Source organism: Oreochromis niloticus, linkage group LG14 (assembly GCF_001858045.2).
Source record: "Oreochromis niloticus isolate F11D_XX linkage group LG14, O_niloticus_UMD_NMBU, whole genome shotgun sequence".
NCBI lineage: Eukaryota > Metazoa > Chordata > Actinopteri > Cichliformes > Cichlidae > Oreochromis > Oreochromis niloticus.
In genome coordinates this window covers 1,250,659-1,278,284 of record NC_031979.2, presented here as the reverse complement: position 1 = coordinate 1,278,284, position 27,626 = coordinate 1,250,659, and the positions used below count along the sequence as shown (strand labels likewise).

Genomic DNA, 27,626 nt, shown 5'->3' with positions numbered 1-27,626 from the left:
TACTCTTGCTAATGACCTACTAATTGTATTCAGGTGTGTTGCACCAGGGACACATGGAAAAGTTGCATGACACCGGCACTCGAGGACTGGAGTTTGAGACCCCTGTCATACGGAATATGACAGGTGTGGTTGAACTGCATGAAGACTCTGAAGTTTCTCTTCTCTTCTGGCAGGACAGGAATGTAGCCTTGTCCTGTGAGCCACCGTAAGGATGTACTTGGAGTAGAACTGGACTGCCACCGGCCTCAGGCTCTTCACCTTTTCAAAGACAAAGCAGTCATTTAGATGAAATATTAGATATTGTTTACCTGTAAATGCACAAAGAGAATTTAGAAATGTAATTATTGTCAAGAGTGAAAAAGCACTGATAGTGTAATCTACAGCTGTGGCCAAACGTTTGGAGAATGAGAAGTGTTGTTTATTTACAAAGTTTGCTGTTTCAGTGATAGTTGTATATCATATTATATCACTTCAAACAGAGGTGATCCAGTAATGCTGCACTAATGAATTAGACTAACTATTCACTTTAGCTAGTTATTAAGTTAGCTAAAGAGTTGGGATGCTGTGTAAGACATAAATAAAGCTAAAATACAATAGCTTGGACATTCATTTGCATGTTTCCCTACTGTAGGGGTCTCTGCAAGCATACAGGGCTCTGACAGGGTACAAGATGACAACTTTGGAATTCTACTAGAAACAGTCGATCATATTTGTTTGTCAAAGCTGAATCCAGGGCAAACTAGGCTAAATTAGCGTTTTTAGCTAACAGCTACAATAAGCATAAAAGTTACTGTACGGCTATCATTTGTTAACATGACGCTTGTTCGTATACATGCAGTGTTGGGAAGGTTACTTTTAAAATGTATTCTACTACAGAATACCGAATACTTGCCCCAAAATGTATTCTGTAACGTATTCCGTTACGTTACTCAATGAGAGTAACGTATTCTGAATACTTTGGATTACTTAATATATTATCATGCTGTTTACAACTACCTGAATGTACTATTGCTGTGATTTATTACTGTTACTGAAGGTCCGCGGCTCCGAACCGTAGTAAAGGGACCTCTGGCTAATACGGTGGGTTCATGTCGGGCTGGTAGCCGAAAAATAGCTTTACTTTGTTGTCTGGGTCAACTTTGCTTGCCAGAGACAGAGAGAGGCGTTGAAAGGCTGCTCCAACGGAACTTATTTTTTTCCGGAGGAAAACACGAACACAGCGTACAGTCGAGTCTTAATAGCTTACTTACAACTGGGCTTGTCAGGCACTCTTCTTGGCTGCGGTGGTTATTATTATATTTACATGCTTCCAGCACCCGTTTTTGCTCTGCGACAACTCGGACTTTTCCTTTTTCTCCCTCCTCGCGCTCACAGACACATAACGGGTACGGTAGTCCATTCTCCCTGCAGCACGGACTACACTGCCCATCATGCTACATTCTTTAGGGCTATACATGTAGCATTCTGCCTATTAGCTTAGCACAACAACAACAACAACAACAAAAAAGCGCTCTCTCACCCAGGAAACATGCAGAGAGAGAGCGTCATCCTGTAACCATGGCAACCGTAACGCTGCCGCCTGGAACAACAGAACATAGCTGTCAAACAAACCCAAACAGTCCTGACCCGCGATAATATGAAACAGGAAAGTACCGCCGTGTAATCCATTTATTTCAACAAAGTAACTGTATTCTGAATACCACCTTTTAAAACGGTAACTGTAACGGAATACAGTTACTCATATTTTGTATTCTAAATACGTAACGGCGGTACATGTATTCCGTTACTCCCCAACACTGTATACATGTAATACATTTATTACCAACCTGAGAGTTTATCCGCTGGTCATTCGACATGACAAATGACTTCTGAAGTCTTAATTTAGCTCAAGACGCTGTAGATTCCCGTCAGTAACACTTTTGGTCCGCTAGTAAAACGTAGTTCTATTAATCTGCGCTCGTTTACTCTTGAACCGGAACCAGATGTAAGTTCCAAAAAACTGAATTTTGGAACTGAAATTGAATTGTAGATCTGAAACTGAATGGTGAGAGTGAAACTGAAATTATTCGAGAGCTGAATTTTTAAAGGATAAAATGCAGTTTCAAAGCAAATGAATTCATTTTCAATATATAAAATTCAATTTCAATTTAGTGATGATCATTTTCAAACCATAAATTCAATTTCAAATTAGACTAATTCAAATTCAGTTTTCAAAAGCATTTATTCAAGTTACAATTCAGATTCAATCTGAGCAATTCAAATTCAAATTTAACTTATTCAAATTCAGTTTCTGATGGCACAGATTTCTGCCCATAAAGCAACGATCCACCGAAGAGCAGTCTCGCTTCTTCCCTTTAGTAGAGGCCAGTTAATGAGGTGCAGGTGTTGATCATCTCCCAGGTATGTAGGCCAAAGGCGGGAGCCCACAATGAACTCCGCCCAGGCAGTAGCGGTTTTTGATACGGGCGACACGGGCGGTTGCCTGGGCGGCATCGTGGTGGAGGGCGGCATCACGGGCATCGGCAAAAAAACCCCAAAACAAAACAAAAAATTGCTCGTACTCATGCTGCCCCGACATCAGCCAGCGCATATTGGGAATGGCATAGGCACCGATCGGTTTTCTATCGCCCATTTGCTGGGAGTAAGGGTGCCCTCCGTTTGCGAGGTGCGCCTGCTGCTTGCGGCACAGGGAGGAGAGGGCGGGGCGGCGAGGGATTCTCTGGCTGGCTGGAGCAGCATCTAATAACCAACTCGCAAAATAAAACAAAATAAAAACAAAGCAATAAACACAAAAAACACCAGACATAATGATACAGACTTATAATTTGCACCGATGTTTTTTCGAAATTCTGTATGCGAAAAGTGAGCGCGAGAGCCCTCGGTGCGCCTGCGCGCTGCTGAAGTCAAAGTAAACGTTATTGTCATCTCCGCTACATACAGTCCAGTATATACAGAGACAAGACGACGAGGCTCCAGTTACAGCAGTGCAAGTAAACAAACAATAAATATAAGAAGAGTAAGAAAGTAAATATATGCTTTAGGACTCGGGGTAAAGGGATCAATAACAATTTAAAATTTATAATTTATAGTTTGATGATTTAATGTCTCACACACAATCTGTCGAAAGGGGAGGAGAGCCCTGCTGCTTCCAGATAGAGCACATTTCATTCATAATGTTGTAAATCCAAGCCCATTATGTATTCATGATTTGAATCCTGGGTTGTGTGAAATCCCAGAAATACACCTTAGACAAAGTGAATCTGTGAACTAAGGTGTAGGTCTATTAGGTTATGTTGTGGTGATCCTCAGGTTGGGGGATTTGTACTGGAGTGGAAAATTAAAACCAATGGAAGATGGACAAGAAAAGTTCAAAGCCATCAGGTGCTCAGTTTAGAAAAAATAGAAAAGAAGAGAAGGAGAAATGAGCAAAAGATACAGGTAAGCAGATGTGTGATTGGATAATGGCAGGTCATCCTGAAACAATCAGAATCAGAATACTTTATTAATCCCTAAGGAAATAATGTGGGTTACAGTTGCTCCAAGAAGAAATGGTAAAAATAGTAACAGTAACAGACTAAACTCCAAACAATACATTATGTTACAGATTTTAATATTAATTAGTCATTGTCAATTGTTGATTCGTCCTGTTCTCATTGTATGACAAATTATGATGGCTGTTTGGTAGCCGTTTGCATACTATGCATACTCTCTCTCTCTCTTCATATGTCTGTGTGTGTGTTTCTCTGGCGAAATTCAGTATGGTTCCGACAACAGTTTTATGTTAATGTATAATCCTTAATATGTTTTATGTGCGTGTGTGTGTGTGTGTGTGGGGGGGGGGGGGGCAGAGGGCGTGTTCGCCCGGGGCGCCAAACAGGCTGGGACCGCCACTGCGCCCAGGCAACAGAGGGAGAGAGGGAGAAAGCGGGAGGGAGAGAGAAAGAACAAAGCAGAACTTCTCAGGCAGATCTGTCGGACCGTGACAGTAATGGCAGTTTTACTGCATATAGATAACATTCACACTGTTATAAGTTGATACTCAGCCTATATAATCAGCTTTGAGTGCTCTCTACAACCTTACCCGACTAAATCTAGGCCTGACGTCATCTCAGGGACAAGCATCTTACTCCAAGCTAAACTCCTTCAGCTGTGTTTATTTCAGGGTTTACTTCATAACCACATTTATTAGTACATTTGAAAAAAATGGACTCCATAGTTTTGAGGGTGTGGGCAAGTCCCGTTTAAACCCTGACACAAAAACCTAACCGCGTCTTGGCTGTTTGTGAAGCTGCAATATCCCCACACGTCACTCTGTTTAGTCATTATCGTAAATTCAGTAACAATGAGCCGTGAGTCATTTATCAGTATTACAGTCGGAAGGGGTAGCAGTTCCTACGAACAGTTTGGATAATATAGTTACTTTGCCCCGTGTTCCTGTTAATCATAAATTACAAATTTACCCTAAATTACTAAAATATGGATATTTTAATATGAGAATCGAGAGTAGAACATAAATATCGTATGGGAGGAATCACACACACACAGTGTGAGAAAGTGTGACGCTGTAACGCGTCGAGGAAGGTGCGGTGACATATGAAGGCACTGTAAAGGCTGGGGTGCAGTGTTTTCCCCTCCTACAAACGGCCTCATTTCTCTGCCATTCAAAGGGAAGTAAGTGCTGACGTTCCGAGGACAAAGACAACTTCTGCAGGTTCGCCAAAGGTATGCTATGGTTATATTTATGGTTGAAGCTGCAAACGTGACTGGAAGGTGTCCGGTCACAGTCGTGACGAAAATACGAAAATTAAATATGAATGCTATTATTGTTTTTTACTCTGAGCTCCGTGACCGATAAGCAGGAACGTCACGAAGCTTTCGCTGTCTAAATTCGGACTATTAGCTGAGGTTAATGGCGGACCACGAAACATTCAGACACATGTCGAATAAAAAAGCATTTTTGTGGGCGGAGGGTTATAACGCTGACCCAACGTGAACTAATCCTAAACAGGCTGAAGTTTGCTGAAAGCTGACTTTACGGCTGAACTTGTGTAGAGAGGCTTTGGTTATAAATGTGTTTAACTTAGAAAAACTGGACCCAAGTTTTCTGGTAAAATGAAATAAGACACAGACTCATAAATCATTTGTGGATTTACTGTGCACCGTATTCATTAACCAAGGACTCTGTTTGTGTTAACCTAGTCTACCTGATGGAGTCCAACAGCTGCATCAATGTTGAATTTTTGGATACAGCTGAAGATTCCTTCTACTTCAGAGGTAAATGGGATTGTTAAACTTTCTCAGTAGTTGCCCAGTTGGTACATTTGATAATGTCAATGGTTAATTATACAATTATTTTAATTCTATTTCTATTGTCTTTTTTTCAATATTTGAACGCTTCCTCTGAAAATCTAAAAGTGGTTCAACAAGGTAAACGGCTTTAATATTTCTCTTATTTAATTTCATTTTAGAATATGACAGAAGAGTAGTACTGTGAGGCGTGATGTGAGGATTATTATCGTGTTGTTCTCTCAAAGATACAGATTTCGAGGAGGATGATTTCAGACAGTCAAAAGAGCATCATTGGTCCATTGAGAGCATGAATGGTTTTGGATACCTCATTTTAAACCAAGATGACACATTCGTGGCCCAGACCTGCTGTGGTAAGACGGAGTTCTTCTTGTTGTTATGGTTACTGACTTTTCAGTGCAGTTTGGCTGAACAGGGATAGCTCAGTAGGTAGAGTGGTGGCCCCATGATTGGAAGAGCGGGGGTTCAATTCCCCTAAACAGCTACCCTGAGGTACTCCTGAGCAAGGTACTGTCCCTACACACTGCTTCCCCGGGCGCCCAATGGCTGCCCACTGCTTCACTGAGTGAGTGGGTTAAATGCAGAGAGGAATTTCCCCACGGGCATCAATAAAGTATACAAAAAAAAAAAGGAACTTGTGCACTAACTTCTTTAACATTGTAATTGTTGAAATTTTTTAAGAATAAAGCAACTTGCTGGAAATTGGTGCATTTATTATTTAGAGAATAAAACTGTTGACACGTGTTGATGGACATTTGTCTGCTCCGACTCGGATGCTCAGTCATGTTTTGGCCTGATTTAGTCAGTCAGGGCTGGATCAGGTGACCCCAAATCCTCCCTTAATTACATTGCAATAGGCCTCGGCTGCTGGGGCTTCCCATGATCCACGATCTCCCGTGATGAGGGTTTCTTGTTCATTACGTCAGTAATGTAAATCGGTAATGACTTAATGCACAGAGATGTATAAACACATAGTGAGTGAGAAAGGTAACTGAAGAAGAAGTACTCAATGCATCATGGAATCCCCAGCAGCCTACATCTATCGCAGCATAAGTGTTAATAAACTGAAGAGAAAAAAAAGGGTCAGCATGGTGGTTAGCACGGTGGCCTCACAGCAAGAAGGTCCTGGGTTTGAATCCACTATTTAGCCAGGGCCTTTCCTTGTGGAGTTTGCATGATCTCCCGTTTCTGTGTGGGATCTCTCCGGATACTCCGGCTTCCTCCCACAGTCAAAGACATGCAATTAGTGGGCTTAGGTTAACTGATTATTCACACCTATATGTGAGTGGTTGTGTGTCTCTGTGTTAGCTCTGTGACACATTGGTGACCTGTCCAGGGGGTACCCTGCCTCTCACCCTATGGCAGCTGGGATAGGCTCCAGCTCCCTGTGACTCTGAAATGTTTAAGTGGAAGAGGATGGATGGAAGTAATGACCACTGACTGTACCTTTAAATGAACAATACATTTGTAGAACAATTGCAGAGGTCTACACTGTGGGGAGGGATTCACATTAGAAATGATTACAACCAGCTACCTCTGCAGTGAGTCTCTCTTAATGTGGTTGAATTTCAACCCTGAGTTTAGTGTTTAGTGTTAATGTGAGTCCCAAATATAATAGATATATTAAGATCATATGTCCAAATCTGTAGTCACTACCGGTGCTGCCTGTCAAAAGGTAACCGCAGGATTTTAAATTGGTCGGTTCATTAAAAGCTAAACAAATACGTTTGTGGAGTGCTGCAGTTTGGTCTGTCCTGTTTTGCACACAGAACAAACACAGACACATATAGATGAACAGAACAGCATTATATCATCACCTTTGTTCTTTAAAACAAGACATAGCTGAATGACATGCTGCTGCTCTTGCTTGTCCTTGTTTCCTCTTCAGAGAAGAAACTCTGCATCAGGACCTATCGGAGCTCTTCTCTAAACAATAAGGAAAAGTTGCCAGTCATGATATATACCCAAAAGAATGACCAGACAATGGTGGTATGTTGTAAGGAGCACAAAATTCAAGCTGTACCAATGGTAAGTACAAAAAGTCATTCAGAGTTGGTTTTAGTGCAGCGGTCCCCAACCTTTTTTGCGACATGGACCGGTTTATGTCCAACAATATTTTCACAGACCGGCCTTTAAGGTGTTGTGGATAAGTACAACAAAATAAAACCAGTAGCGGTAGAGCTCGGCGATAAAACGATAACGATATGTATTGCGAAATAACTTTTTCTCGATAGAAAAATGAAACTATTGCGATAGACCTCATCTCTCTCTTCCTGTCTTATAAAAAAAACCAATAGCCAATAAAAATTAAGTAGCGCAGAGCCGAAGCAATCACAGCCACAGCGTCACATCACGTAACTTGTTACGTACAGCTCAGGTGCCAAGGCGCACGTGTGTATTTGTTTGAGAAGCAGCCAGCCGCCATGCCGGGTTTTTGGTGACCAGAATACCGAAGGGAACACAGTTGACGGTTCCAATGTCGGAGAGATTGTCGAAAGGAAAGGCCAGAGAAGTTCCGTAGTGTGGAGGTATTTCGGCTATTTGAAGTCTGACAAAAAACAGAGTAACGCGCACTGTAAATTGTGCCGAAAGCAAGTTCCCACAAAGTCTGGAAATACAACAAACCTTTTTTATCACCTGAAGCAGTGCCACCCACTGGAGCACGCTCAATCTCTGACTGAAAGCGCTAATTCGTCATCGAAAACAACCAGGGGTATCCCTGTGAAGCAGCAACAGTCAATTGAGTCGGCTTTCGCCAGCGTCTTACCATATGACAAAAAAGGTAAGAGCCATAGCAACATAACGAATGCCATAGCTTACTGTCTTGCTAAAGACATGCTACCAGTAAACACGGTCGAAAATGAAGGATTCAAGCAGCTAATTAAGGTAATGGATCCTCGTTACCGACTCCCTGGACGTAAACATTTCTCTCAGACAGCGCTTCCAAATCAATATTATGTAAGTTGGTCAATTTTGTCTCTTTTTCTGTAAAATAAACTAAGATTTATTTTTAGAATTAATATTTTGTTTCTAAGTGGAACTGACAATTTAGTCTGTTTTGTTTGTTCTATTTTGAAACTTAAACGCTTTAGCGGCTGCCTTTTGTGTAGATTGTAATATTTGCCTTTATTTTGCATAAAACTGAAGCCTCATTTTAAGTACATCTGCCCTGTTGAACTTATTATGGAAAATGAATATTTAAATCAAAACAAGCTGCTGATTATTTCACATTTTATTTGTGAGCAACATCACATTTAAATCTTACATATATAGTTATTTGGCTTATATCGTGATATATATCGTTATCGCCTGAAATGAAAAAAGCATATCGTGATATGAAAAAATCTTATATCGCCCAGCTCTAAGTAGCGGTACCCAGTGGCGTGTCTAGAAAATTTTTGTTGGGGGGGCCAGGTAGGGGCACAGATTTGGAGAAGGGTGGCAGATGTAATTGGCAGGTAATTTTATGGGCGATCGTGGCTCAAGACTTGGGTGTTCCTCTTGTAATCAGAAGGTTGCCGGTTCGATCCCCGGCTCGGACAGTCTCGGTCGTTGTGCTCTTAGGCAAGACACTTCACCTACCGCCTACTGGTGTTGGCCAGAGGGGCCGATGGCGCGATATGGCAGCCTCTCCTCTGTCAGTCTGCCCCAGGGCAGCTGTGGCTACAACTGTAGCTTGCCTTCACCGGTGTATGAATGTGAGAGTGAATGAATAGTGGTATTGTAAAGCGCTTTGAGGGGTCCCGAAAAGCGCTATATAAATGCAACCCATTATTATTATAATGTAAAAAACAAAAAAATCTACCAACCGTTAACCATAATTCAATAACCCTATAAACCTAATAACCGAATGCGCTTTTAACTCTTATTAGAATGAGATTTTAACCACTACGGTGCAAAATTTTTAGATACTGCGTTGATAAAGTACAAGAGATACAATCAGTGCTCTGTCAGTGTTTATTATTATGTTAACTTTATCTGCCTATTAAAAAAAGGCAGATTAAAAAAAGAAGATAATCTTCTTACAAACTGGTGTTTGATTTTGAAACAGGAAAAAAGTGGGGAAACAAATGAAAAGACTAACATTTGAATGAAACCTGAAAGCAAGTAAATGCTGCCTTATGGTAAACTTTGGTAATACTGATGTATAAAGAACAACACTGGCTGATGATGAAATACAGTCAGATGGTGACACTGCCAGTATTAACCTGCAGGGCTGGACTGGGACAAAAAAATCGGGCATTTTGACTACAGACCGGCCAACCAGGTATTAAAGCCATAAAGCCTTTGTGACAGTGATGTACATGGTCTTTTTGGTATATGTATGATTTCTATACATTTTACGTCAGATAAAAACTTTGTTCGCAAGATTCAGAGAATTATTTAATTAAAGCGAGACATTTTAAATGAGAATAAGAAAGAAAAGTATATCTTTGTCCCCCCCTTTCCCTGTTAATGCCCTACCTGCCCCCCTGGCATAACTTTGCTAGACCCGCCCCTGCACAGTTACCAGCTGTCAGCTACTTAGAAAAGGATCCTGGTGTTATTTGTCTCTCAGAAACAGTTCATAACTTCCCTTCAACTCATTCATGTCACCTAAAAGGTAAACCTGTTTCTCCATCACCTGTTCAGCTCTGATGATTCAGTAAGGACATCTCCTGGTTTCATCTTCATGTTTCCCTCTCACCACATATCCAAACCGATATCATGACCAGCAGCTTTTACAGCTGTGGCTCCAGCAAACATCAGCTGATACTAGAAATTAATATTAAATAAATTCTAACAACAGCTGATCAAGCTTAAACGTGCTGCTGTTGTTTAGCGCGACATCTGCTGGTTTCCTCTTTCTGGCGCAAAGTGAGCGATAAACAAACAACAGAAAAGCCGATCAGCTGATCATTGATCAGTTTCATGATTGAAGTAGGAACAGGAGAGAGAGGGGAGAGAATGAGAGATGAAGAGGCAGCTGTGCAGCGTAATGACAGAATAACTACAGATTTGTGTCTTTTTTTCATTATAGTGAAAGTACGGGACAAACGGCATCTCTCTCCGCTCAATACGAAACGTGTAATATTTTCTCTGAATGAGGGACCATTCCATTTTTAAGGAGCTGTTGGAAACTCTACTAACTAAACTTATGAATAAAGTTCACTATCAATAACATCACAGCACCCACCCAACTGTATAGAAACTCCGTCATGCTAGCTAGCACGCAGTACGAATTACTGTAACTGACTGTAAAAAGTCAGCACAACGAAAATTAACTCCACCTAAACTTGTTTTATATCTGACCCAGATAGACTGCAGGTCATAACTTCTTACCTGAAGTTCAGTTCACCTGACACTCGGACCGGCGGCTGCCTCGGGTCTCTCCTCCTGCCTCCCCTTCCCTCATCCACCAGCTGGCCTCTGTGGAAGCTCCGCCATAGCCACCACCAAAAAACTGAATTAGTTTTACACATCGACCAGCATCTGGCCAATCCACCACCTCTCATTGTTCATGCCGTTACAAAAAAAAAAAAAAAAAAAAGTCATCAGCCCACCAGGCAAATGCCCGGTGTGCCCGATGGCCAGTCCAGCTATGTTAACCTGCAACCAAATCTGCAGCTCCATACAGCTATGTTATGACTTGGATTATATCTTATAACTCATAACTCTTATGTTAGCTCCCCCCAGTAGCCTACTGTCTGATATATTCGACGGTTGCAATAATTATTTAAGTGTTATTTTTTCCTTGGTATTCTAATTTTACCGAAGTTTACTAAACTCAACAAACTTAATATTACTTACGGGGACATTTATTCTCTCCTCATTTTCTTTCGCCGAAGAATTGTTTTCTGCGGTGCTGTGTTTTGTGCTTGGCTCTCCTACCTTTGCTAACGTGATGCTCATAGTGCAGAAGCCGATGCTGCATTCACTTACACTCGGATATCTGACCTTCACTGTGAAAACATAATCGTACGTTTGATATTTGATTGAATTTTATTGTTTTAGCTTCGGGGTGGCACCTGGGGTGGCCTGTGCCCCCCCAGGCCACCCCGCTGGACACGCCACTGGCGGTACCAAAAAGAAGATTTATTCATAACACACAGGAAAAGACCCAGGGAATCCAAGTTAATGATAAAAACGATAAAAACCCTGAAAACCATGAATTTCACACCTGAGCCTCAGCTGTCGCGGCCCAGTACCAAACGACTCATGGACTGGTACCGGTCCATGGCCCAGGGGTTGGGGACTGCTGGTTTAGATATAAATAATATACTATTAATATACTAGTATATATAATACTTTTATTTTTTATATTTTTAAAAATGAATACAGTTTAATTAATAAATTTGATCCAGCTCTTAATATGAGAAAAGCCATCTCATTTTGTTAGTTCAGTTAACATTGTGATCGTTCCTGTTTGACACCATCAGCAAGTCAAGTCAAGTCAAGTTGGCTTTATTGTCACTTCAACCATATACAGTTTGTACACAGTGAAGCGAAACAACGTTCCTCCAGGGCCAAGGTGCTACATGCAACATAAATAAATTTACAACATAAATTAACAGAAAAACACTAAACTAGCTAACTAGAGACAGGACAGACTGACCTAACGTAAATTACAACATAAATTAACAAAAAACTAAAACTAAAACTAACTATCTAACTAGGTCGGTAGTGCAAAGGTAACAGTAAACATACTTGGTATGTAGGTAGTGTTGGACAGTAAACAATAATATTGTGCAAAAAGAGCATTTACAGGTTGATGCTTTGAGGTAGTTGAGTTGAGCTGAGTGATAGAGTGTGTGTGTGTGTGTGTGTGTTTATCAGTCCAATCCCTTTTTGTTGAGGAGACGGATGGCTTGTGGAAAAAAAGCTGTTGCACAGTCGGGATGTGTGTGCCCGAATGCTTCGGTACCTTTTTCCAGATGGCAGGAGTGTGAAGAGTGTGTGAGAGGGGTGTGTCCAATCAGCCACAATGCTGGTGGCTTTGCGAATGCAGCGTGTGTTGTAGATGTCCTTAATAGAGGGGAGAGAGACCCCGATGATCTTCTCTGCTGTTCCCACTATCCGCTGTAGGGTCTTGCGGTCCGATATGGCACAGTTCCCAAACCAGACAGTGATACAGCTGCTCAGGATGCTCTCGATAGTTCCTCTATAGAAGGTGGTCAGGATCGGTGGTGGAAGCTGGGCCTTTCTCAGTCTTCTCAGAAAGAAGAGACGCTGTTGGGCTTTCTTGTGCAGGAAGCTGGTGTTGAGGGACCAGCCGAGGTCCTTCTCCAGGTGGACGCCCAGGAATTTGGTGCAGACTCCTTAGGAGCAGACTCCTTAATCCTGCTTAGTCTGCTTTCCATGCCACGTCTTGACTGCAAAAATATTCTAAATTTCTTTGCTAGCAAGATCAACCAAACTGATATCAAGCAAGTGATAAACATACTGAACATTTGATACAGTAAAAATTTCAAAAGAAAACAAGTTTAATCTCCACGTGTGAAAGGTTCACTATACTTGATCTGCTGTGCATCAGGATGATACAGGGACCTTTTCCTCTTTTTCTCCTTATGTCTGTCCATAGACGCCCCCCACAGACATCACTGGAACGAATCACGACGCTTTGTTCTACCAGACGCGACTGCCTGGAAGTAACAGGTTTAAGTTTGTGTTCTCAGTGGATCCCAACAAAGTTCTTGGAGTTGTCAATGAAAACGACTTTTATAAACTGACCCTGCTTCCTGAAGTTGATGTTGTTGATACGAGAGTTGAGTTTGCGCTCAAATAATTAAAGAAGTTGTCTAAATAATGAAAAAAAGTCATCTGACTTCATTGAATGCAGATATCCAATGTAACAAGTCATAACTCAGAGTCACTTTGTGATTTAAATGGAACAAATCTGATCTGATCTTAAACCATATGGAACCTCAACATGTTCCCTGTTGTATCATGTTGAGGTTAAAGTGTGTCCATCCATTGTGTTGACCACCTCTGCTACTAGGGTATGAAATCTTTAAAGGCAGCTTTGAAATAAGTTTTATCTCATTTGAGATTTTGTTTGTATTCAGTTAATCATTGAACATTGTGAGGTTGCACAGATGCATGTTTGGTTTCTCTGGCCAGTGCAACCTCAGATTGAACCCAAAATTAGAACTATAAGCTCATACAACAATCTAGCTATTAGCATTTGTACATAAGAATAAAGGTTTTGTACTTCTTTCACTGTGTTTCTTGTTTTGTCATGAGTGGTGTACTAGAAAGAAAGTTGAAAACGGCCAGGCTCTGTTAGCATGAGCTAACTCGACTAATCCCCGCCAGAGATGACGGGTAAGATGACAAACACGTCAGAGGAAATCTGTAATCCTATAAAAATAAAAGGCAACACAAGCACTGTAAATTAGTCAAGAGTAATGTGAGATGAATTTTTCTGATGAAACAATATTTGGGCAGTGTAAAAAGGTTAAATGGAGCCGTGGCACGTACACACTCGGGGTTGACATGTATACTCTATAAGCTCAACATAACCTGCTAACCTATTCACTGCTCTGTAGTACACCCCAGCTGAGCCTTGATGGAAAGAACAGAGTGACACCAAATGTGGAAGCTGTAATAAAACATGTTTACTGCACAGGTGTTGTGACATCACGCTCACTCCAGCCAAACACAAAGAAGTGCTGGCGTGGAAGCTGCATGCAAAGACTGTATGTGTGTACTGTATATAAGTGCATGTTCCAAGATTATAATGTAATATCATAAAGCTTTGATTTGACTGTCATATTAAGTCTTATTTTACTGATTTAAGAACAGTCCTGGAATTTTCACAAATTGATCAAAATAAACATGATTTATTTTAAAGCATTTTTGTTTCTTTGAAATGTGCAGATTGCAGCAGAAACTGATTCACATACAAAGTATAACATGACCCCATAGAGACGCAGTCGTGTCCTGTTCCTGCCTCGAAGGTTAAAATACCTCTGAGGCAGGAACATGATGGAAGTTTGGAGCTCATAATTTCACACCCAGTCAGCTGGACATGCACAGGCAGGGTTAGCATCACTGGTTTGGTTGAATTTAAGATTTAGCCGGTCTGACCTTTATTAAACCTTCAAGCAGAGCATTAATAAACCTTTATATAAGGGTATGAGATCATATAAGCTGTCTGTTCCTACAGCAGAGGCCACTGCTCTCTGTATAGCCGCAGCATTGCAGGGACATCCTGGTCACAATGAGACTAAAACAGGAAGTGGGGCATGGAAATGGTTTTTCCAAACAGGGGTTAGTGTGTGCTGCTGCTGATGGGTGTAAGAGAAAAGGCAGCATGCGCACACTGGAAGTAAACATGTTTAAGAGATCAGCCACACAAAGGACACAAACGACAAAGAATGAACGAGAGCTTAGACAGCTGTATTCTATAAGACTTGATCAAGTCATGGCTGTGTTGTTAAAACGTGTTTGTAGCTTAAATTTAGCCCACAGTTACTCAGGAACAGCCCAATCAATGAAAAGAAAGACAAAGCTTGAATCAATGAACACAAACACTTTTGAATCAATGAAATATTGTCAAAATGATATTTACAGAGAACACACTGATTTCTTTTGTTAAACACGCAGCCAGGACCAGCGTTTCGGTCTTCCTGAGCGTCCCGGCCCACAGTCATATTCACTTGCTCCAGAGCAGGGCGACAGCTTTGCATATGCCCACGTCGTTGTAGTTGAAGTAACAAAGACCAGTGAAGGTGATCGTGGACAGGAGGAAGAGAGCTGCGTTGGCCATCTTGATCTTTGTGTCCCCGTGAACGTAGTCTGTCAACACCTGCCCGAGACCCCTGCAACAACACAGGCAGAGGAAAAGATGAGCAGGCCTCCCTTTGCTTCAGCTGGGTGACACTGAAGCGCTTTAAATGACTGCACAGCACAGCACACGTGGAAAATGTGCAACCAGTGTTTCTAAATTTGACTCTGACATTAATGCAACTAATGCCCCATAAACATGTGCTGACATTTCCACGCGCAACAGATGTTGTGTTTTTCTTAACATCTGAATGAACTCTGTCCACACATGATGACAGCCAGGAGCCTCAGCCATCACGTCTATGACAAAGACCTCGCTCTGCAGCCTGACACACTAATATAGTAAATTCCTGCTGGGACTAAAATGCTGCTGCAGTTGCTCAATTTATCCAAAACTTTTATTTTTTTTAAAGGGATTTGAGGTCCAGATTCTAAAATATGATTTCTGAGCTGCAAAATCTTCATCCAGCAACAGTCACAGTAACATCTCGCCTTACGTTTGAGCCATTCAGACTCTAATTAACCAAGCTAACCAAGCATAAGAGTCTCCAATTTGCATAAAATAACTTACAGTTGTGTTCAAAATAATAACAGTGTTTTAAAACGTGAGTAAAACTCAAAATCCGTTTAATATTTTTATTCCTGTTCATTGGGAACACTGCACATTAATTTTTCATTAAAACATGAAGAAAAAAGTATCAATATTTCAGTTACTTTACAGAAAATGAAGGAAAACTTGATATTGGGCTTCTCAAAAAATAGCAGTGTCTGCATTTTTCATTACAAACTCAAATATGTACTCAATAAACTGAAAAAACGTTAAGATTTAGCAGTCCTGTGAATCACTAAACTAACATTTAGTTGTCTAAACACTGCTTTTGAGAACTGCTTCCCATCTGTGCTGCATGGAGTCCACCAACTTCTGGCAGCTGTAAACAGGTATGCCAGCACAGGATGATTTGACAACCTTCCACAATTCCTCTGGATTTCTTGATTTTGCCTCAGAAACAGCATTTTTGATGTCACCCCACAAGTTTTCTATTGGATTAAGGTCCAGCAATTGGGCTGGCCACTCCATAACCTTAATTTTGTTGGTGTGGAAACAAGATGCTGCTTGCTGACTGGTGTGTTTGGGGTCGTTGTCTTTTTGAAACACCCATTTCAAGGGCATCTCCTCTTCAGCATAAGGCAGCATGACCTCTTCAAGTATTTTGATATAAGCAAATTGATCCATGATCCCTAGTATGCGATAAATAGGCCCGACACCTTAATAAGAGAAACAGCCCCATATCATGATACTTGCACCACCATGCTTCACGGTCTTCAGAGTCGACTGTGGCTTGAATTCAGTGTTTGGGGGTCGTCTGACAAACCGTCTGCGCCCCTTGGACCCAAAAAGAACAATCTTACTTTCATCAGTCCACAAAATGTTTCTCCATTTCTCTTTAAGCCAGTCGATATGTTCTTTAGCAAATTGTATCCTCTTCAGCAGATGTTTTTTTGTTTGTTTTTTTTTAACAGTGGGGCTTTGCGGAGGCTTCTTGCCGATAGATTAGCCTCACACAAGCGTCTTCTAATTGTCACAGCACTCACAGGTAACTTCAGACCGTCTGTGATCTCCCTGGAGCTGATCATTGGCTGAGTCTTTGCTATCTGGCCATTGTTCGATCCATTCAAATGGTAGTCTTCTGTTGTCTTCCACATCTCTCTGGTTTGGCTTTTCATTTTAAAGCATTGGAGATCATTTTAGCTGAGCAGCCTATCATTTTCTGCACTTCTTTATATGTTTTCCCCTCTCCTATCAGCGTTTTGATTAAAGCATGCTGTTCTTCTGAACAATGTCTGGCACGACCCATGTTTCTCAGGTTTTCATAGAGAAATGCATGTACAACATGTGCTGTTTCTTCACATAATGAATGACCTCACTGATTGGACTCCACACTGCTATCATTTTGAACACGCCCATTTCATTTCATTCTTCAATTACACAGACTCAGGTGCAGTCATATCATGAATGTTGGGTCTGTTGGTTTCTCGGACTCTGCTACACTGACTGGTAAATTATTTGCCATGTAATAATAAGATTTATACCAAAAACACTGATTGAGCTGGTTAGTCATGTTGGACTGCTTTTGTTTTGAACACATCTGTATATTTTCTGTTTAATATTTATGTGACCTCCAGGGTGAGTAATCATTTAAATGTACATTTATAAAAATCTGCATGAAGGTCAATAAACATAGAAACATTGTTAATGTCAATAATACACAATCACTGTTTCTTTCTCTTAGTCATAAATGCAGCCTGCACAGTAGTCCTGGTATTGTGACAGACTGACGAGAGCTTATATAGCTTTCAGGAAGTGAAAGCTCTAAAACAGAACAGCTTAGCGTCACTGTTTAAATAAAACACGTGTCAGGAATATTTTATCTGAGGTTTGCGAATATTTGCGAACATTTTAGAAACAAGTGAAACCAGGGATCAGCTGACTGCTAGTCTTACCAGTGTCCGTGAAGGGTCAGGGCAGCAGCCAGAGAGTAATCGATGACAGGACCAGGGTTGAAATAAGCGACAGGGCCCATGGCCAGCAGCAGCACGCTCAGCATTCGCTCTGCCGTCCAGTGCAGAGAGGCCGCTTTGGAGTTGGAGCTCGCTGTGAAGCAAGACAAACTGCAGAGCATCAGAAGGCTGAACAATGTGAAGCTCTGAGCAGAACTGACATACAGACTTCAATCTGACTCAGTCACATGTATCTCAAATTCTACACATTCCACTGGAAAGACCGGGTCTCCTGAAATCTATATTAAGTTTGTCTACTTCACTGAGCCGCTTGTGTCTTTGCCATTGAAGTCACTGAACATCTTTCTGTGATTTTTTTTTAATTTTTTTGGTGTAATTTTGTATCCAATGTTGCACAAATTGTAGATAACAAGTATGTTCAGTGATCCATCAGCGTCATTGGCAACCTGTGAACTTGGCACCAATCTGAGTGTCTGAGGGTGACGATGTCTGCAGCTCTGATCTCACGTTAACAGGTTCAGTTTGTTTAAGCTGCACAAACCAGACGTGGAGCTGTGACACTGTCCTTGTATGGACAACCAAGTAAATGCAGTTTTAAATGATGATTTTATTGTTAAAAATAATAAAGTCATCATTAATGACTCTGCTTTAGCTGAACTCAGAAATCAGGAAGAGGGCATATTGATCTTATCTCTCTCAGCAGGACAGGAAAACTGATTCTTTCTTCACTATAACCTGATAGGACAAAGATTGGAAACCTTTCTATTATAATAATATAAGCTGGAAATCCACATTGTTACAGCAGCACAGTGGACAGGGCAGAAATAAATAGAGTATGAAGCTACGGATTATGATGGAGGTGACACATCCTATCAGGTGTAATTAAACCGATGTAGAATTTAAGGGCGATACAATTTAAACAGCTGAAATTGTGATATATTGGCCAAGATTTTATTTTCTTTATTTGGCTTTGCACTTATTAAGTGCCTTTGTTGAAAGACTCACGGGTGGTGTTACACAGCTTTACAAACTAAAGTTCATGTGAAATTGATCAGATATAAGGACTGGAGTGAAAAAGGAGCCAGTCCAAAGAAAAACTCTGACAGAAAGAAGAAGGACTATTACTCACTAAAACAAGAAAGCTAAATCATATTCTGGCTCAATATGAACTTATTTTTCATATTTGAGCAAAAACAGAAAGAAGGCGACTTCATTCTGGACCCACATAATGGGTAAACCACACGACCACCAAACAGGCCAAAGTGTCACCACCTGTGTTCATGTGGAAAAAAAACACTGTGTGTACACGTGAGGGCGAAACCATCAAGATCCAAAACAGGAACCAAAGCGATCCTGCTCCACTTCAGACACCTGTACCTGCTGAGCGGTTGCCATATTTGTGGGCCTGGCCACGCCCCACTGGACCACGTGACCACAATCACATCAGGGTTGTTCCAGGCTCAGTGATGACTGCGTGTGGCACTAAACACAATCGGCCTGCAATGAGCTGATGTGTGTTTCCTTGGTTTATGACTATAAATAAATAGATTACAGAGCGATCCCGTCTTACATGCTTTACTGCTCAAAAACGCACCAACAGTGTATTCTGTGCACAGCTGTAGCTCCTCCTTTCGCCCTCGGGGTGTAACGCTTCTGCTTCTCTCTCACCCTCCATAAAGATTATAGTTAATGCAAAACATGTCTGAACTAGCCATTTTCTGCTTTTGGAAAGTTAACCCAGCTCCTCAGATACCAGGACTGCCCCACTGGACCTCCACTGGTGCTGAAATGTAATGTGTGTGTCACACACGGTTCACACATGCTACAGTTACGTTGAGTCAAAAGTAGAACATGTGCAGCTTACTTGTTGATTTAAGCGTGTCAGAGCTGATGACTGCCAGAGGTTTCTGAGGTTGTGGTATTTAAATATTCTACATGTCTCGCACACGTGGGTTAGACAAGGAAGCTAAAGTAATTTTAGAATTTAATTGAAGAATAAATATAAGCAATACATATTTGATTAGTATAAAAATGAAAGAGATTAGATAAATAATGTATGATTAATTTTATCTGCTGATTCACATGAGTATGTAGCTGTGCTATTGTATAGAATGAGAATCTTAATATCTTCACAATATGAGAATGTATGTGTAGTGTATATATACGTTACCATTTTGATTAAGAAAGTGCAGGTAAACTTCGGGGCAAGGCTGCATTAGCTACTGCTTCTTTCTGCTCTCCTCCAAACACCTTTTTCTTTTACTTTAAAGCTAATTTTTTATTTATGTTTTCCATTTTCTGTGTTTGTTTTGTTGAAATTTTAATAATGAATGAAAGAAGAACAGCTGAGGAGAGAAAACTAAAACTCAGGAATAGAGTTGGTGCTTTACCTTCCCTTTCCTGGTAATGTTGTGCATGTTTTATGTGTGTTTAGTTTCCAAGTTTTTAAAAAAAAGGTACTTTCTGGATATGCACAGAGCATAATTTCATGTAACCCATCACCATAAGGGGGCTGTTAGAGCCATATATAAGGATTATATAGAGATAATTATTTGTGCAAACCCTTTTGTCTTTAATTCTCTTTCATGATCAGTACGTGAGGTTGACGTCAGTTTAAGTTAGCATTACTGTGAAACTTAGAGTTTTGTTTTGAAAGCTTTACTTCCTGTGATTCCTGTAATATTGTGGCGGACCTAATCTAAGCTGAGATTAAAGTTGGAGTAAAATGTCACGAGCTCTCGTGTCGTCCTTACAGACCTACACAATATCTTATTTTCTTATTAGAAAAAACACTGAAAAGATAGAATGATCACAGGAGCACAGATCAGTATAGTTTTTGAATGCGCTAGCTGTGTTTGGTGGAAATAAGATGAAGTTGTAAAAAGAAGATATTTTGAGTTCCATCCATCCATCCATCCATCTTCATCCGCTTTATCCGAGGCCGGGTCGCGGGGCACTAGCCTAAGCAGGGAAGCCCAGACCTCCCTCTCCCCAGCCACCTCCTCCAGCTTATCCGGGGGAACACCAAGGCGCTCCCAGGCCAGCTGAGAGATGTAATCTCTCCAGCGTGTCCTGGGTCTGCCCCGGGGCCTCCTCCCGGTGGGACATGCCCGGTTCCATATTTTGAGTTCCATTCTTGTATTTGCATTTTTCGAGATGAAGATTTTCATGTGAGAATTCATGGTTTTGCACACGTCCTTTACTTTTCCAAGAATCAGATGAAGCAGCTTGACAATGAGAAGTTATAAACCATCGTGCAAAAATTCAAATAATGAAGCTAACTATGCTAACGGAGCTATAAGGAGCACACTCCTGTTCATATTGCTTCACTGTGGCATGTTGAAGTTTGTTCACGTACTTAATAATTTGAGAAGATGCTGAGGAAAGCTACTGAAGAACATTTTTCAAGTTTACTGAGTCACAGAAGCTTCTCATGAGTGTTTGAAAGTTCATTTGGAATAATTGTTGAGTTTAAAGATGCAGCATATGGCACACCACATGTGGTTGACCAAAAGAGGGAGCCAAAGACAACATGACAAATAGTGAAGAGCATGCTGATAAATTGGTGTCAGAAACACTGCAAAGTTTCTGCAAGCTGGGTGAAGAGTTCATCTTGCTTAATAACAGTGTTATGAAGATGCTACCAGAAGATGAACTTAGTGGAGATCAGTGTAACTCATATGAGTCAAAGGCAGCTGTTATTAAAGACTTTTTGCTTGTGACTGAAATGTGGATTCAAGAACAGATAAGTGTGCAAAATGAAGGTGAGATGCTGTCATGTGGAGTAATCTGGAGTGGTCGCTGATCATTGGCATCAAAGAAACAATAGCAAAGCTGTTTCCAGCACTGGAAGTTCTTCAGTTGTGTCAAGCTCCATTTCAGTGGCACGCAAAAAAGAAAAGAGTGATACAGCTGCAGGAAGCAAGACTAAAGGCTGAGATGGAGCAGTTATAAGATCGTGATGCAATGAATGAATATGTCAAGTCCAAGATTTCAAGGACAGGATCTACTATGTCCAACCGAACCCCTGTCAAGTGTTCCGTGAGCCCAGCCGGTGCTTGTGGTTCATGTCCCAATGTCAGGGGACGAGGAGGAGGATAATGATCATCAGATTCCTAATATGACTGATGGAAACACAGCATTTGTCTCACACAGATTTATGTCTGCAGGATCACACAGATCAAGCTCCACCTGCAAATCCTCAGGAGCCCACTTCTACAGGTGGCAGGATTTATGAAGTGATGCATCATCAAAACCTGATCACTGATATCGGGTTGTTGGTTAAGCAGCAAAACCTGTCTCTGTTACCCAAGACTGTGTACTCAGGTTGATCCACTCATATACAGATCTTTCCTCAGAGCCTTTCACAATGCTATTTACAGCAAGACACTAAATGACCGGGCGGGCGGAACACACGGCGAGGGATGAGGGAGAACACGAGCAGAGGAAAACAAACAATAAATACAAGAGGTTACCGGGGGAATGAGGATCAGGAGGGAAACACAGCTGGCACTAATCAAGCAGACGAGACAGGGGAGAAGAAAAACAGAACATGACGCACACCGACAGGAGACTACCAAAATAAAACAGGAAGTAATGGGAACATACACACTGGGACGCAGACAGACACACAGAGACAACTGGGGAGAAACATGGGCAAGGCCCACAGACGAGACCAAAACTAGAACCAGATCAAATACTAACTAGGATCACCACAACTAGAAATGCTGAATAAACTCAAGAGTATAGGAAATAAACTAGGAAATACAAAATACACAAAGAACATGATGAATAACAAAGGTCAAAAAACCAAAAGACACAAAACACCTTGTCAACGGTAGGTACCCTAACAGGATGATATTAAGGGCTTAAATGCTTATGCTCTTTTCCTGACTGGTTGCTGAAACACAATGTAGGATGTTGACTACATTATGGAGATGGAAAACCCAATAAACACAAGAGCCATACTGTCCAAACTGCCTTATAAGATGAAATAGAAATGGCGTAAGGTGGCATTTGAAATCCAAGAGAGCAAAGGAAAAACAGCGAGGTTCACAGACTTGTGAGTTACATCAAAGACTAGCAAAGATTGCCACAGACCCCTTGTTTGTTGATCTTTAGGAAGTCAGCCTACCTATTAAATCTAAGGAAAAGAGGTCGTTTGTAAAGAAGTCAATGGGAAGCACTATAAGGAGTAGCAGTTTCACTCAGGGGCGGAGCGGGGGGGTGGCTTACTGGGCTTAAGCCCGGGTTGTTTTGTCAGAAGCCCGGGGTCTTTTGGAGTGTAATTTTTTCATAGTTAGATCCCTGGCTGACAACTGTATAAAACAAAAACTACACACAATATTCGAAGCACATAGTGCACACTGTGGGAATTTACGACTGTGCGTGAATCCCCCCTGATATTGGTATGATCCGAGCTCAGGCACTAAGTGACTGAGCGAGAGGGCGGGGCAGCTGCTGCCTGTGAGTGCGCTGTTGGAGAAACGGAGCCAGTCATACTAAGGAGAGCTTAAGTTTGACCAGGTACCAAAGCAAATCGTTCGTACCGTACAAATAATGTAAATATGAAGGTTTATCACGAAAGACTGATATCAAACTGATCACTTGACCAATATTACGTTACTTGCTCTTCAAGTGAATCAACAAATGGCGAAATGAAAAGCCGAACAAATGCTATTTTTTAGAGAGTCTTAGCTTACGTGTGTTTATTTCATATTTTCAGTTCTTTCCCTCCCCGACTAAATCGGTTTCAGTTATGTACTGAAATATAAGAATGGACATTAGAGGGTTCTTTCAAGGAAAAAACTCAGGTAAATGTTATTTTATATATTATGCTTTGTATGTTGTTCAGTATATTTCTATGCAAAACAAGAGGGATTTCAATACACAGCAGTATAGTCACAGTTTAAACCAGATTTTTACATACACTTTAGGGAGAAAACATAAAACATTTTTACTGTACAACATCAATTTAGAGTAAACTTTTGTTTTAGATAAATATTCAAATATCTTTTGAATTAGTTAAATGTCAGAATAAAGAGAGAGAGATCTGTCTATTTATTTTCACTTTCATCAAATGTAGGAGTACATATACACTAAGTTTATTGTTAATTAATAAGAAAACTCCAGACGATTCCAGTCTGAGCTGAAGAAGCTTCTGATAGGTTAGTAGAGTCCATGTGAGTAAATTGGTGGCACACCTGTGGATGCATATAAGGCAAAACACAGAGCCTGTTTCTTTGACATGGGAAAAATCAAGAGATGTCAACCAAAACACCAGGAAAAGAATCGTGGAGCTCCATAAGTGTGGCTCGGTTTTGAATACAATTTGGGTGTCATTTGCAATTAAGAAATACAGACAATTTCTCTCTTTACTCTTAAATTTAACAAATATAAAATAAACATTTAGTCTAATTTGAGGTTTTACCTTAAATAAGTGTTTGTGTTTTTATCTGAAGAGCATGTAAATATCTGGTTTCAACTGTATATTTGATGATGTTGATGTTTGGTTTGATTGTCAGCACAAAGAGGGAGAGAGAGGGTGAGAGAGGGAGATGGAGAGGAAAATGAGGACAGAAGAGAAATGGAACAAGAACCAGGTGAGACAGACATGTTAGTCAAATGGTTGTTTGCCAAAACATCAGAACACGTATCTCGTACCTAGTGTATCTTTTTAGGTTTGTTATTTTTCAAATTCTATATTTATTAAGTTATGCAGACTTATTTGCACAACAAGGCTAATTAGTTATATAAACATTTCTGAATATAAATAGAGTACTTTGGTAGAATTAAAAATAATATGGCACAAACTTGTAACTCACAAAGACAAATACAGAGGGATCATTAATTAGTAATGATTCTCTTTCTGATCATTCAGAGAGGTCAGGAGAAATCAGGAAAGCAAGAGAAAACCAAAACACAACAGCATCACAGCAGGAAGCAGCAGGTGGATCGTTAAGGACAGCTGAAGGAGGTTTACTGGAAGGAGCAGCAGGAGATGATTTAGGAACTCTAGAAAATGGTCCAAGACAAAATGTCCTCCCACAATATCCGCTGAGCCAGTTTGGAGGCCAGCAGAGGGCGTTCAATAAGAGTTGGTTTGAACAGTTTATATGGTTGGAGTATTCTGTTGTGAGGAACTTGGCTTTCTGTTTTTCATGTCGCATATTTGGGAAGCAGAATACTTTTAAAAAAGATGGCCTCAGTCATTCAGGGTTCTGCAATTGGAAGAGGGCTTTAAATGCCTTTAGGGAGCACGAAAAGAGTTCCAGCCATTCGTCTTCTATGATCTGCTGGCACAGCCTTAAAACCACAAAAAACCAATGTGATGTTGTTGAGCAACTTAGATCAGCAAGCGCAGCAGAGATTTCAGAGAGACGACAGTATCTCCACAGGATCTTAGCTGTAACAAGTTTCCTTGGAAAACAAGGAATACCATTCCGTGGCCACGATGAGCAGGAATCCACCAGTCATAATCAAGGGAGTCAAAGGAGTTTGCAAAGAAAAGCGTCTGGACTTCTTTGAGTTGCTTGAAGACGTTTCACCTCTCATCCGAGAAGCTTCTTCAGTTCTAAGGTCAAATGGCCGAGAGTCCCAGATTTAAACCCAGTGGGAGTATCCCCCCCAATGAGGGACAAAGGACCCCCTGGTGATCCTCTAATCACATGCACCAAGGTGTGAAAGCGGGTGTGGGACCTAATCAGCCAGGGTTTCGGGTGAGCTCATTGTGAAACCTGGCCCCACCCTATCATGTGATTTCCTGAGGTCAGATGGCCCAGGATGTGAGTGGGCGTTAAGGCGTCTGGGGAGGGAACTCAAAACTGGATTATAGATGGCAGACAGTTGGTGTCGTAAACCACCGCCTCTGTTCAAAGATGGTCGCTCACAGTGGACATAGATGGCCTCTTTCACTCCTCTTTCAAACCATCTGTCCTCTCTGTCCAATATGTGAACATTGGCATCCTCGAAAGAGTGACCTTTATCCTTAAGATGCAGGTGGACTGCTGAGTCTTGTCCTGTGGAGGTGGCTCTTCTATGTTGTGCCATGCGCTTGTGAAGTGGCTGTTTGGTCTCTCCAATGTAGAGGTCCGGGCATTCCTCACTGCACTGTACAGCATACACCACGTTGTTCAGTCTGTGTTTTGGAGTTTTGTCTTTCGGGTGAACCAGTTTGTGTCTGAGTGTGTTGCTGGGTCTGAAGTACACTGGGATGTCATGCTTGGAGAAAACTCTCCTGAGTTTCTCTGATACACCGGCTACATAGGGGATGACAACATTGTTGCGTCTGTCTTTCTTATCCTCCCTCGCTGGTGTCTGATCTTCTTTTCTGTGCCTTTTTGCTGACTTTATGAACGCCCAGTTAGGATAACCACATGTTTTCAGTGCTTCCTTTACATGTGTGTGTTCCTTCTTTTTCCCTTCAGGCTTAGAGGGAACAAGTTCTGCCCGGTGGTGTAGGGTCCTAATTACTCCAAGTTTGTGTTCCAGAGGGTGATGGGAGTCAAAGAGGAGATACTGGTCCGTGTGTGTGGGCTTCCGGTAAACTTCAATGTTGAGGTTGCCATTCTCTTCAATGTGCACAGCGCAGTCCAGGAAAGGCAAACAGTTGTCCTTAGTGTCTTCCCTGGTGAACTTGATGTTTTTATCCACGGCGTTAATGTGCGCAGTGAAGGATTCCACTTCTTGTGTCTTGATTTTGACCCAGGTGTCGTCCACATATCTGTACCAGTGGCTGGGTACTCTCCCTTTAAAAGAGCCAAGAGCCTTTCTTTCCACTTCCTCCATGTAAAGGTTGGCTACAATAGGTGACACAGGGGAGCCCATGGCACAGCCATGTTTTTGTCTGTAGAAGCCTTCGTTGTATTTGAAGTATGTTGTGGTAAGGCAGAGGTCTAACAGTGTGCAGATCTGATCGGGTGTGCAGTTGGTCCTGTCTTCCAAGGAGCTGTCTTCTTGTAGTCGTTTTCTGACAGTCTCCACTGCTTCCGTGGTGGGTATGCAAGTGAAGAGAGAGACTACATCAAAGGACACCATGGTTTCATCTGGATCCAGGGTAAGTTTCTGGACCTTGTCGGTGAAGTCGGTGGAGTTCTTGATGTGGTGTGGGGTGTTCCCCACGAGAGGTGCCAGGATGGTAGCAAGGTGTTTCGCAATGTTATAAGTGGCTGAGTTTATGCTACTGACTATGGGTCTGAGTGGGACCCCTTCCTTGTGGATCTTAGGAAGTCCATAAATGCAGGGTATGGCATCCCCTGGATAAAGGCGGTGATATTTGAGGCGGTCAATGATTTTGTCCTTTTCAAGGTCTTGAAGGCAAGCTATAACTTTCTTTTTGTAGCTGCTTGTGGGGTCTCGTTTTAAAGCTTCGTAGGTGTTGTTGTCACTGAGGAGAGTAGTGATCTTTGTGTGGTAATCTGTTGTGTTTAGGACCACGGTGCACCTTCCCTTATCCGCTGGTAATATAGTGATGTTGTGGTCTTTGCTCAGGGAAGCGACGGCCTTCTTTTCTTGTAGTGTGAGGTTAGACGGAGGGACTTTGGCACTGGAGAGGGTGGCTGAGACTTTCATCCTGATTTGCTCTGCTTCTGTCTGTGATAATTTATTAATCCGTATGGCGGTTTCTGTGGCTGTGATGAGGTCCACTATGGGCAACTGTTGCGGAGAAATGGCGAAATTGAGTCCTTTGGCTAAAACCTTCTTTTCAAGTTCAGTGAGATTCCGGTCTGAAAAGTTCTTTACCCAAAAACTTTTCAGACCGGAATCTCACTGAACTTGAAAAGAAGGTTTTAGCCAAAGGACTCAATTTCGCCATTTCTCCGCAACAGTTGCCCATAGTGGACCTCATCACAGCCACAGAAACCGCCATACGGATTAATAAATTATCACAGACAGAAGCAGAGCAAATCAGGATGAAAGTCTCAGCCACCCTCTCCAGTGCCAAAGTCCCTCCGTCTAACCTCACACTACAAGAAAAGAAGGCCGTCGCTTCCCTGAGCAAAGACCACAACATCACTATATTACCAGCGGAT

The 27,626-nt window shown here is 41.5% G+C and overlaps 1 protein-coding gene and 1 long non-coding RNA gene across 2 annotated transcripts; one reads left to right on the top strand and one right to left on the bottom strand.

Moving 5' to 3' along the window:
• Positions 1-13,882: 13,882 nt before the first annotated feature.
• On the bottom strand, positions 13,883-17,771 carry LOC100698799 (succinate dehydrogenase [ubiquinone] cytochrome b small subunit B, mitochondrial). The gene is made up of 2 exons (XM_019355740.2): positions 17,578-17,771; positions 13,883-15,110 (listed from the first exon to the last, which is right to left on the bottom strand). Exons 1-2 carry the CDS (start codon positions 17,754-17,756, stop codon positions 14,945-14,947), a joined length of 345 nt encoding a protein of 114 aa, XP_019211285.1. The 5' UTR covers positions 17,757-17,771; the 3' UTR covers positions 13,883-14,944.
• Positions 17,772-22,972: 5,201 nt separating this feature from the next.
• Positions 22,973-24,304, top strand: LOC112842060 (uncharacterized). The gene is made up of 3 exons (XR_003213653.1): positions 22,973-23,121; positions 23,321-23,408; positions 24,120-24,304. It is a non-coding gene; the product is annotated as an uncharacterized LOC112842060 (long non-coding RNA).
• Positions 24,305-27,626: the final 3,322 nt, after the last annotated feature.

Excerpts from the sequence above, each read along its gene's own strand:
- LOC100698799 (XM_019355740.2), bottom strand. The coding sequence starts at position 17,756 with ATGCTCTGCAGTTTGTCTTGCTTCACAGCGAGCTCCAACTCCAAAGCG. Across the intron at positions 15,111-17,577 it reads CTGACCCTTCACGGACACTG|GGGTCTCGGGCAGGTGTTGA; the intron begins GTAAGACTAGCA and ends GTGTTGTTGCAG.